The sequence below is a fragment of the Silurus meridionalis genome, chromosome 6, assembly GCF_014805685.1.
Source record: "Silurus meridionalis isolate SWU-2019-XX chromosome 6, ASM1480568v1, whole genome shotgun sequence".
In the NCBI taxonomy this organism is placed as follows: Eukaryota; Metazoa; Chordata; class Actinopteri; order Siluriformes; family Siluridae; genus Silurus; species Silurus meridionalis.
This window is the reverse complement of record NC_060889.1, coordinates 32,642,858-32,655,743: the sequence shown is the minus strand read 5'-3', so window position 1 is coordinate 32,655,743 and position 12,886 is coordinate 32,642,858. Positions and strand designations below refer to the sequence as shown.

Here is a 12,886-nt window from a genome sequence, read left to right as displayed (position 1 = left end):
TGTCCGTCACTTCCGGTGTTTCAGCCTTTTTGTAGGTGTATTGTATTTTCTGCACCCAGTTTACTTTCTACTGCGATTTTTGTCAATTTATATAAAATAAATAAAAAAAAGGTTTAGTTGTATGTGATAAAAGATAAAAACAGTTGATGGCCATCGTGTTTAATAAAATATAACGGTGGTGTAAATTATACTCGGGCGGAAACAGAGCTCCCGGAACTCCGGGGTCTTACAGAGGGTGCAGGATACAGCGCTGTACCGGATTTAATAATGCTTTATTTACAGCGCGTGTGAGAGCAGCGGTGACACGAGTCACTTCCGTGTTTATATTAATAAGGATTTTTACAAAGGAAGCGGTGAGTGCTGATCTACTGACACACTGATCTACTGACACACTGATCTACTGACACACTGATCTACTGACACACAGATCTACAGAACTACTAAATTACTGATCTACTGACACACTGATCTAATAACACTGATCTACTGACACACAGATCTACTGACACACAGATCTACAGAACTACTAAATTACTGATCTACTGACACACTGATCTAATAACACACTGATCTACTGACACACAGATCTACAGAACTACTAAATTACTGATCTACTAAAACACTGATCTAATAACACACTGATCTACTGACACACAGATCTACTGACACACAGATCTACAGAACTACTAAATTACTGATCTACTGACACACTGATCTAATAACACACTGATCTAATAACACACTGATCTACTGACACACAGATCTACTGACACAGATCTACAGAACTACTAAATTACTGATCTACTGACACACTGATCTAATAACACACTGATCTACTGACACACAGATCTACAGAACTACTAAATTACTGATCTACTGACACACTGATCTAATACACACTGATCTACTGACACACAGATCTACTGACACACAGATCTACCGAACTACTAAATTACTGATCTACTGACATACTGATTTACTGACACACAGATCTACTGACACACAGATCTACCAAACTACTAAATTACTGATCTACTGACACACAGATCTACTGACACACAGATCTACTGACACACAGATCTACCAAACTACCAAATTACTGATCTACCGACACACAGATCTACTGACACACAGATCTACCGAACTACCAAATTACTGATCTACTGACACACTGATCCACTGACACACGGATCTACTGACACACAGATCTACCAAACTATCAAATTACTGATCTACCGACACACAGATCTACTGACACACAGATCTACCGAACTACCAAATTACTGATCTGCTGACACACTGATCTACTGACACACTGATCTACTGACACACAGATCTACCGAACTACTAAATTACTGATCTACTAAATTACTGATCTACTGACACACTGATCTGCTGACACACTGATCTACTGACACACTGAGCTACTGACACACTGATCTACTGAACTACCAAATTACTGATCTGACACACTGATCTACTGAACTACCAAATTACTGATCTACTGACACTGATCTACTGAACTACCAAATTACTGATTTACTAACACACTGATCTACTGAACCACCAAATTACTGATCTACTGACACACTGATCTACTGAACTACCAAATTACTGATCTACTGACACACTGATCTACTGAACTACCAAATTACTGATCTACTGACACACAGATCTACTAACACACAGATCTACTAAACTACCAAATTGCTGATCTACTGACACACTGATCTACCGAACTACCAAATTGCTGATCTACTGACACACTGGTCTACTGAACTACTAAATTACTAATCTACTGACACACTGATCTACTAAACTACCAAATTACTGATCTACTGACACACTGATCTACTGAACCACCAAATTACTGATTTACTGACACACTGATCTACTGAACTGCCAAATTACTGATCTACTGACACACAGATCTACTAACACACAGATCTACCGAACTGCCAAATTACTGATCTACTGACAGACAGATCTACCGACACACAGATCTACTGACACACAGATCTACCAAACTACTAAATTACTGATCTACTGACACACAGATCTACTGACACAGATCTACTGACACACAGATCTACAGAACTACTAAATTACTGATCTACCGACACACAGATCTACTGACACACAGATCTACCGAACTACCAAATTACTGATCTGACACACTGATCCACTGACACACGGATCTACTGACACACAGATCTACCAAACTATCAAATTACTGATCTACCGACACACAGATCTACTGACACACAGATCTACCGAACTACCAAATTACTGATCTGCTGACACACTGATCTACTGACACACTGATCTACTGACACACAGATCTACCGAACTACTAAATTACTGATCTACTAAATTACTGATCTGACACACTGATCTGCTGACACACTGATCTACTGACACACTGAGCTACTGACACACTAATCTACTGAACTACCAAATTACTGATCTACTGACACACTGATCTACTGAACTACCAAATTACTGATCTACTGACACACTGATCTACTGAACTACCAAATTACTGATCTACTAACACACTGATCTACTGAACTACCAAATTACTGATCTACTGACACACTGATCTACTGAACTACCAAATTACTGATCTACTGACACACAGATCTACTAACACACAGATCTACTAAACTACCAAATTGCTGATCTACTGACACACTGATCTACTGACACTGATCTACTAAATTACTGATCTACTGACACACTGGTCTACTGAACTACTAAATTACTAATCTACTGACACACTGATCTACTAAACTACCAAATTACTGATCTACTGACACACTGATCTACTGAACCACCAAATTACTGATTTACTGACACACTGATCTACTGAACTACCAAATTACTGATCTACTGACACACAGATCTACTAACACACAGATCTACCGAACTGCCAAATTACTGATCTACTGACACACAGATCTACCGAACTACCAAATTACTGATCTACTGACACACAAATCTACCAAACTACCAAATTACTGATCTACTGGCACACTGATCTACTGAACTACCAAATTACTAATCTACTTAACTACCAAATTACTGATCTACCGAACTACCAAATTACTGATCTACTGACACAGATCTACTGACACACAGATCTACTGACACACAGATCTACTGACACACAGATCTACCGAACTACTAAATTACTGATCTACTGACACACTGATCTACTGAACTACCAAATTACTCATCTACTGACATACCGATCTACTGAACTGCCAAATTACTGATCTACTGAACTACCAAATTACTAAACTACTGACACACTGATCTACTGAACTACTTTTTTGGTGTATAAGGTTGGAGGTTAAAACAAGAGTGTGTGTGTGTGTGTGTGTGTGTGTGTGTGTGTGTGTGTGTGTGTGTGTGGTTCTTCTAGGAGGTAGACCTGACTGTTCTGAGGTGTTCTCAGCGTGATGGATGGAGAAGTTCCAGTTCACAGCTGGTCGTGCTCCTACTACGTGGATGGAGATAAGCGCTGGGTGAGCGGTCGTCTCACTCTGACCCCGAGAGCTGTCCATTTCAGCTCCTCATCCTCCTCGTCAGGAGGTGGAGCCGGAGGTCCGTTTCTTCTGCTCCCGCTTTCCCGTGTCACACACATCAACACCGAGTCGTCCTGCTTCATCTTCAGCGCCGTGACCCTGCAGGAGCGCGACGCCCACAAGCACTGGTTCTCCTCCCTGAAACCGAGCGCCGCCGCCGTGTTCCATGTCCTGCAGCACTTCTGGAGAGAGACCCTCGTCCCCCCCACACACTCCTCACACACTCCGCTCAGCCGCGGACAGAGACTCATCAGCATGGTGAGCGACACCCAACACACACTCTCACACACCGGCAGGGCGCTGAGTCAGCAGGGGGAACAGTTCCACCACATGATCCACCAGCTGGAGAAGATGGAGTCTGACCTGGGCGTGACCGACAAGTAAGAAACAAACCAGACGCCGTATCCGCATCTGCTTCACCAATTAGCACCATACAGAGAAGTTCCAAGGAATTGGTTCCAGCTGTAGTTGTGATTTGCAAGATGGAACCTGATTTTAACGGTTCTTTAAGGTCCCAGGGTTCCTGCATAGTAGTACCTTTAGTACTACAAGCTCCACCCTCACAATTTCCTTGTCTGTAGAACAGCACTAAGAAATTGATCTTGGTTCCTGGTGTTCTTGTAGTTTTGGCTTGTACTTTGCAAGATAAACAATGTTCCTTGCAGTTTCTTTGGATTGCTATTGGTATCTAAAGAGGTCCTACTTCAATACTTCATGTTCCACCTCTGTTATTTCCTGTTAGAAAAGTGTCAGCACTGGAGCAGGAACCATTTTTGGGATCTTTTTTTGTTCATTGTTTCTTCTGATAGTTAATTGTATCTACAGGGGTTCCAGATCAGTACTTTAAACTCCAACCAAGTAGTTTCCAATAACATGTAAAAGTATCAAGAAATTGACCTTGTAGTTGTGACAAAAAAGTAACTTTTTTCTGTTAAAGAATGAATGTTCTCGAAGGTGTGCTAAGTAGATTCTGGTATGATATCCAGGGTTAGGGTTCCAGATCAGAACTTCAAAATCTGGGTCATTGGTTCCTGGTAGTGCTGAAAAGAACAGAGAAACTGACCTGAGAAAGAATGTTCTCAAAGGTTTTCTTTGGTGGCTAATGGTATCTACAGGGGATTTAAATCTTCAACTACTTCAGACTCCACCCCAGCAGGTTCTGATTCTGATTCTGAAAAGTACAGAGAAACTGACCCTGGTTCCTGGTGTACTAACATCTTAAAATGTACAAGCTGGAACCTTTTTTGCTTTTTAAAGGGTTCTTTGGATGGTTAATGGTATCAAAAGTAGTTCCACTTCTACACTGATCATCTCCCCTGCTCTCAGCCAGTCAGAACATAACTCCTTTCATCATTGATGATGTTTGAGAACCTGGTCTGTGTGTGTGTTTGTCCAGGTTGCTGTGGGAACTGGAGTCTCCTGCATGGTGGCCCTTTGGAAAGCTTCCCTGGAACAGGAGGTGCCAGGTGGAAGCTCCGCCCCCTGAGGGGTCCGCTAAACCTTCCAAAGAGATCCTGAGTGTTCCGGTAGTGTTTTACCGCGGAGGTGACCTCAACGCTGCCGACGTGAATTCAGGCACTCTGGTGTTGCTGGTCTCCTCCCTAGAGGTGCGCGACGCCGCCGGCCGCCTCGTCTATCGCTTTCACAAACAGGAAGTGGACGAGATCCGCGTGCACGGTGTGTGCGACATCAGCGTGCGGCAGCGCCACATCGGGAAGCCGGACATCTGTTTTAGGTTTCTGTCGGCTAAGATGGCGGAGGCACTGTGCGTCCTTAAAGCACAGTACAAAAAGAAGGTGGAGTTTGCTAGGGATTACTCAGGGTTCCAGGCCACGCCCGGTGATGACATCACACCGGGGAGCGGGGCGCTCAGGGGCGCAGGTACGATGGGCCAGTTTATTTAATCATACAGAAGAGTGTAATTCAGAGAGTGTCCACATGATGGCACCAAAACTCCTTAGTTATATGCAGTGGGTCTGTAGGAGACCTCAAAACAATACACTGGTCCAGTGAAGTGTGTGTGTGTGTGTGTGTGTGTGTGTGTGTGTGTGTGTGTGTGTGTGTGTGTGTGTGTGTAGGAGTGAGTTTAGACTCCAATGTTCCCGTACAGCTCGCTGCAGGAGATCTGACTCCAGTTCAGCTCCATGTTCAGCAGAACACTGTGAGTCAGGAGGAAGCTCAGGAGCTCAAACAGGTTCATCACTTCTTCTTCTTCTTCTTCTGCACTACTATCCACTATTCAGAACAGGTAAAAAGAAAAGAGAAATGTTCATGGTGTGTGTGTGTGTGTGTGTGTGTGTGTGTGTGTAGATGCTGCTGCAGTTGAAGTCTCTGGCTCTGGAGGCTGACAGTGAGCTGCAGCGTCAAGACGAATCTCTGGATGTGTTGATGTCTTCCAGCGAGCGCAGCACCGTGACCATCGACACACACACACGCAGAATGAGGAAACTGCTCTGACCTTCATCACATCTTCATCATCACCACCATTATCAGGAATCTGACATGAGTCCTGTTAGTCTGATTTACACACAAACTGCACCCCAACACGTAACACCTTTCTCTCCAGTATAACACTCGTGTGTGTGTGTGTGTGTGTGTGTGTGAGTGTGTCCAGTCCTCCAGGATGTCCTCTGCATGACTGTCTCCCCCTACTGTCCATGACAACTCCAGAGAGCGTTCCTGCATGTCAACTATCTCTCACACACACACACACACACACACACACACACACACACACACACACACCTTCATCAACCACCATCACCTGTGTAGGTACTCATCTATAACCTCTGCGGTGTGTGTGTGTGTTCAATACGATTGATTAACAGGAAATGAGGAAGTGGGAATGGTGTATTAGGGAATGATGGGGAGGAGCTACGGAAAATGACTGAAAGGAAACATGAATTAGGAGATGAGGAACCAGGAAATTACTAACTGGAAGATTCACAACTGGGAAGCAGGAAACTTGGCCTTTCAGACTGAGAATAAGGAAACCTGGAATTACACATTGGGAATAATTAAACTGGGAATTGTGGATTGTAATAGAGGGAATATGAAGTATTATTAGGTGTTAAGGGAAAAGTGAAACTAGGAATCATGATTGAAAGAAAAAAGGAAACTGGAAATGATGAGTGAAGGAGACATGGGAACTGGGAATAAGGGAATATTGATAAGGGAAGTGGGAATAATCCAGGAGTAGCAGTCAGAGTCATTATTAACAGCACGCTACACAGGATTCAACCTGGTCATGTCCTTTTCTCCAGTTTCCCATCCCTCAGCTTCCACACATAGATCAGCCAATCAGAGCACGCTCCTCACCCAGGCCATAAGGTCTCCTGATAACCAAAATAAGTAAAACCCATTTCCCAGACTGATCTTCACATCTCAGCACTTTATCTTTATCTTCACACCTTGTCTTTATTATTTATTATAAATAAAGTTTTATTTATTTAAAATCAGAAACTATGCTAGCTAGCTTCCCTGTTATTAGCATGCGTGATTGGTCATATTCTTGGTCATGTTCTCCTTGACCAGGTGGATGCATGCAGGTTTCCAAACCTTCCCCTGGCAGAACGGTTACCGAAGATATGTACAAGGGCTAAGGGGGCGGGGCTTATGGTAAAATGATGTTTAATTTCCTGCGTTGTGTCGCCATGCCGACTTCCCGCAAGGTGTGGGAGGGGCTTGTTGTGCTGTATGTATATGTATGATGGTAATAAAGATCCTGTACATTTGTAATAAAACTCTGCTCGCCATACGCTGGTTGTTGTGGCGTGTCGTCTTGTTTATTGTCAAAGTTTATTTCCAGACTAACTGAGCGACATCACGCTGCTGCGTAGCACCATGTATTTGGTGGAAGATGCCACACCTTTATTTAAGTGTAAGACCGGTGTAAACGCTGAGTGATGATGATCACCTCCTCCTCCTGATCTTCATCTCCACAAACTGTACAATAATAAACACACACATGTTCATCGTCCCTCTCCTCAGCCTGACGTCTGGTGTAGATCTGAGGAAAGCCATGAGATCAGGAGGCCCAGATCCCCCAAATCCCTCTATGCAACCCTCCCGACCCGCTTTTTGATTTTTTGGTATGACCCACGTCAAAACATTTCCCCACGGCCGAGTGGGAAAGAGCCGAGTGAAGCCTCTGTAAACAACATGGAGAACGTGCGGAGGAACCCTGTCATTACAACATCCTGCTGGCACTGAGAGAGAAAACATCTGCTCTCCATACTGGAAAACAAAGAGACAGACTGAGAGAGCGAGAGATACTGTGAGAGAAAAGGAAAGAGTGACAGGGAAAGCTAGAAAGAAAGAAAAACAGAAAGAAAAGGAGATAGAGAAAGGATGAGAGAGTGAGGAAAAAAGACAGGAAAAAGAGATGAGAGATGCTGTGAAAGAAAAAGGAAAGAGGATGGGAAAGGACAGACTGAGGCAAAAAGAAACAGACAGAGTGAATGAGATAAAGACAGAAGGAGAAAAAAAGATAGACATGGAGAGAGAGACAGAAAAACTAAGAGATGGGGAGAAAAGGAGAGAGATTGAGAAGCAGAGAGAAGAAAGAAAGAGCGACAGATGGTGAGAAAAGAGACAGACAGAGAGGAGATAGATGGTGAGAATAAGAGACACACGGTGAGAAGAGAGACAGACAGAGAGATGTAGATAGATGGTGAGAAGGAGAGACAGAGAGAAGGATAGACTGAGAAGGAGAGACAGACAAAGAGAATAAGAGATAGACAGACAGATAGAGAAAAGAATAGACTGAGAATGAGAGACAGACAGACAGAAAAGGATAGACTGTAAAAAGGAGAGACAGACAGAGAGATAGACAGACAGACAGAAAAGGATAGACTGTGAGAAGGAGAGACAAACAGAGAAAAGGATAGACTGAGAAGGAGAGACAGACAGAGAGAAGAAGAGATAGACAGACAGAGCAAAGGATAGACTGTGAGAAGGAGAGACAGACAGACAAAAAAGGATAGACTGTGAAAAGGAGAGAAAGACAGACAGACAGACAGACAGAGAAAAGGATAGACTGTGAGAAGTAGAGACAGACAGAAAGACAGACAGAGAAAAGGATAGACTGTGAGAAGGAGAGACAGACAGAGAAGGAGAGACAGACAGACAGACAGACAGACAGACAGACAGAGAAAAGGATATACTATGAGAAGTAGAGACAGACAGAGAGGAGATATAGACAGACAGACAGACAGACAGAGAGAAGGAGAGACAGACAGACAGACAGACTGTGAAAAGGAGAGATAGAGAGAAGGACAGACAGACAGACAGACAGAGAGACAGACAGAGAGAGAGAGAGCGATGATAGTCACATTCTCAGTGACGGTGCAGTGTGCAGTGTGATGAACAGCCCCCTCCCCCCCCCCGCCCACGAGTGTTTCTCCCCCTATAACCACTGCAAGTGTTTATTAAACTCCATGTTACTTCCTTTCAGATCCTGAAAAACTGTTCCTGTTCTTACTCCTGTAATCACTCGTTCCCTCACCGGCTTCTCTCTGATGTAGTTACAGGATTCACTCAGACTGGCATTGGAGACTCCTTCCATGAGAGTAAAAGCCGCTGTAGCCACGTCTCTGCGAAGGGGAACGCCTGAGAGCTTCCTACATCTTCATCCTCACTTCATCTTCTTCAGATGCTTTGAGTAAAGTATCAGCAAAACAGACACACAAAAAAGGTAAGTAAAGGTGTTTTTGTGGTCAGTGATGACCTCGTGAATCTCTGCTGCTGAGAGTTCAGAAGGAGAAGGAGAAGAAGAAGCTGGAATTCCAGCATGTGGTTGGAGAGCGGTTTACTACGGCATGAGCGTAGGCTCTGGTCTGGCGCGGGTCCTGGAGAGAAAACACCAGTAGACAGCGTGTGCAAGTCTATACTTTCATTTCGCTGTTTGTTTGCTTGTTCCACTTAATCCGCGGCCTGTCTTTGGGTTGCTCCGTCTCCAATGTGTGTTTACTTAAGGATCAGTTACACCGGCTCGTCTCTCTCTCGTCTCTCCGTGTCCTCGTCCTGTTCTGTAATAAACTTGGGATTTTCCTCCTAAACTCAGACGGATTCGAGCCCGAGGAAGCGCCAGGGCCTGGAATCTGTGGCGCAGGAATCCGCGGGCGGGAACGCAGGAGCAGGAGCGTGAGGAAGTGGTGGCGGTCTGCTCCGACCACAGATCCTGCACGACAGATCCGACCACCGGCTCGCAGCAGAGGATGCAGAGACGCCACGGATTTTTACTGGCTCTGACTCACGCGCCAGGGACGAGGCCGTCTCACGATCGATGGTAAATCGATCAGCTGCTGTCATGGGAAAAAAAACCCGGCTAACGCTAATGTGTGTGTGGAGGGAAAAGTAGACAAGGGTTTTCCCTCTTCTGTGACATGGTTCCTCCTGTCTGTCTGGGATACGCTGTCTGATACAAAGGGAGGAGAACGTTCTCGGTTGGAAGAAATAAATCATTTATGAGATTATTACTCATCAAACTGTGAGATAGCGTCTGCGTCAAACCCAGAAATCTCCGAACCCCAGAAATCCGGCGCAAAAATAAAAACATACCTGTTCACGAGACATGAGCTAAAGGAAACAACGAGATTATTGTGGTAGATTTTAGATGAACATCCAAGCACTGGAAATCCACAACCCCAAGCTCTGTTTCCTGATAGGTTCTCTTTAGAAATTACTCCTGGAAAGGTCTAAAATTGTAGAATAATCAGGGCTTAAAACTCCGGAGAAAAGTACATACTTGGTCCTCTGTCATGTCCTCTGACTTGGTCCCTGGTTCTTGGTCACTTTATTTGTTTCCGTGCAGCTCAGGCCGTGTCACGGCTCCAGGATTCCCGATCCGATCCTCATCCTGCATTTCCTCCATTACAACATTTACTGCATTGAGCAGATTCCCTTATCCAGGGCGACTTACAACCGAGCAGTTTGGGGCCTTGTTTAAGTGGCAGCTTGGCGGTGATGGGATTTGAACTCATGACCACCTGCTCAGAGGTGCAACATCCTAACCAATGATCAATTTCCACTTGTTGGTCCGAGTTGTATTTCCAGGTCACTCCTGGGTTTGATACTCCAGATCTCTTTGGTAGGGACCAGGATATTGACTGAATTGGAGGAATTTGTATGGAGTGAAGAAATCTGCATGTGAGTCTTGAATGTCAGGAGAGTCAGGAAGTTTTTGCATACCATCCTGAGTTGGGAATTTGTGTCTGTGTTTGATCAGCTGTGCTTTTACTGATGCTCGTGTCATGTACACTGGCACGTTTCCTTTTTTGCTGATTTCCCTCTTTTTTCTGGAATGCTCGTTCCACAGTGGGTCATTCTTGAATTTATTTCCTCTTAAATCCATCTCACCGAGTGAGTAAATCCCGTCCCCAAGCTGCCTCTGGACGATATTTCATTTTTAAAGACCTGAAAAGAGCAGGAACACGAGACGTCTGCATCCTGGTGTCTGTCGGTTTGGAGTCGATGCTAAACGGAGGTAAACGGAGCAGCTCAGGAACTTTAGGACACATTTGAATGTGAAACGTGAGTCATGCGCTGGACGGCGGAGGCTGCAGGTGCTGCCGCGCCGCTCGGGTCCGCTCGGGGGGATTCGGGTTACAGGAAATCGACCTCGCTCAAGCGTGCTGCTTAACATCATCAAATCCGGTCCGAGAGGAGGGGGTGGGCTTGTCTACAACCTCAGAGGCACGCTACCTGCCATGAAAAAGACGCTGAGGCCCTTCATCAGGAAGTTCTCCATCCGTTTGAGGTAGAACATAAACTCTGTGTGCTGTAGATCTTGCATTCCAGGACAGGACAGTGAGAAGAACGTAGCATGCTGATGTTTCTTCTGCTGGTTTCAACATAGTTTCAACAACATAATTCACACAGATATTAAACACATCAATGTCCAGTTTCACACGTGTTCCACATTAAACATGAAGTTCAGCAACACAACACACTGCTTCCTTTATCTGCCAGCCTGATACCTATGAGCTCCTCCCTCCTGCCATCCTGAAGTCTACAAGCGCTCGCTCTCTCTCTCTCTCTCTCTCTCTCTCTCTCTCTCTCCTGAGGTCCACATGCTCCTTCTGTCATCCTGACACATCTAAACTCTTTTTTCCATCACAAGCTCCACCCCTGCATTGTGATTTTGGTGGTATATATTTGGTAAAGATGAAATTACATGTGAGGTTTTCTGGATGTAGAGGAACATGAGGTCGTCCTCAGTAAACCTGTGTGGGACTTTCCCCCATGCTCTTGAAGAGCTTGGTGAGAAGATGGCTATGATTTCATCAAACTGCCAAAAATATGATTGTTATCTTTGCCTTGGTGCTGGATACGCCGCTCGTGTTTCGGGCTTACATCTCAGCTTCAGGGCAAAGGAGCGAACCTTCATCTCGGCCAAAGCTAACAGTTCACGCCAAAAACACACACGTCATGCTAGCTTTGTTAAAGGCGTGCTACTTCCTTTCTTCAGGTGTTGGTTTTTAACCTTCGACCCCAAGTTCTGATAAGCAGAACATCAGAGATCATTAGTCATTTTGAAGACATATGTTGATGTATTTGTTTTAGAAACAGGAAGTAGGCATGGTGGTGTGTTTAATACAGCGGCTAATCGTGTTTGAGGTAAGCCATATTAAGCTGGATCAGATCTGTCTGTCTGTCTGTCTGTCTGCCTGTCTGTCTGCACTGTTTTTTTCTCTTGTTCCCACAAACTTGGACCTGTTCCACCATGACAATGTTCCTGTGCACAAAGCCGGCTCCATGAAGATCTGCTTTGCATGGATCGGAGTGGAAGATCTCCTGCTATAGAGCTCCAACTCTTTTGAATGCTTACTGCACCACATGGCTGAATGAGCAGAAATATACACAAAATCTTCCCAGAAGGAAGACTGAATGGACAATAAATGAAGAATGGGATGTTCTGAATATACAGTTTAAGTGTGCTCCACCTGGGGCTTATTTTTCAGACTGGGGTTATAAAACACAAACACACACTCACACACTCATACACACACCATCTGTTCAGCATGATGGACAGAGTGTGAGTGAAGATGGCTCCTCAGCATTGTTCTGACTGAAGACCTGTGTTTCATCAGATGTTAAAAACAGCAGCAGAGGGCAGCAGCATCCCAGCACCCATCACACACACACACACACACACACACACACACACACACACACACACACACACACACACACACACACACACACACACACACACACTGCACGGATCCATGCAATGTTTCATTTTTCCTTCCAGAGGTCACGCTGGAGGTTGAACACATGCAGGATGAATAATG

General features: G+C 44.7%; 1 protein-coding gene across 1 annotated transcript; it reads left to right on the top strand.

Annotated features, from left to right (window-relative positions):
* The first annotated feature begins 2 nt into the window (after positions 1–2).
* On the top strand, positions 3–7,347 carry snap47 (synaptosome associated protein 47). The gene is made up of 5 exons (XM_046851307.1): positions 3–353; positions 3,428–3,970; positions 4,987–5,471; positions 5,669–5,784; positions 5,901–7,347. Exons 2-5 carry the CDS (start codon positions 3,465–3,467, stop codon positions 6,045–6,047), a joined length of 1,254 nt encoding a protein of 417 aa, XP_046707263.1. The 5' UTR covers positions 3–353; positions 3,428–3,464; the 3' UTR covers positions 6,048–7,347.
* The last annotated feature ends 5,539 nt before the right edge of the window (positions 7,348–12,886 follow it).

What these genes read in the sequence shown, in the direction of transcription:
- snap47 (XM_046851307.1), top strand. Translation starts at nt 3,465, where the DNA reads ATGGATGGAGAAGTTCCAGTTCACAGCTGGTCGTGCTCCTACTACGTG. An exon ending in GACCTGGGCGTGACCGACAA is followed by an intron (nt 3,971 to 4,986) that starts GTAAGAAACAAA and finishes GTGTTTGTCCAG; the next exon opens with GTTGCTGTGGGAACTGGAGT. An exon ending in CGGGGCGCTCAGGGGCGCAG is followed by an intron (nt 5,472 to 5,668) that starts GTACGATGGGCC and finishes GTGTGTGTGTAG; the next exon opens with GAGTGAGTTTAGACTCCAAT.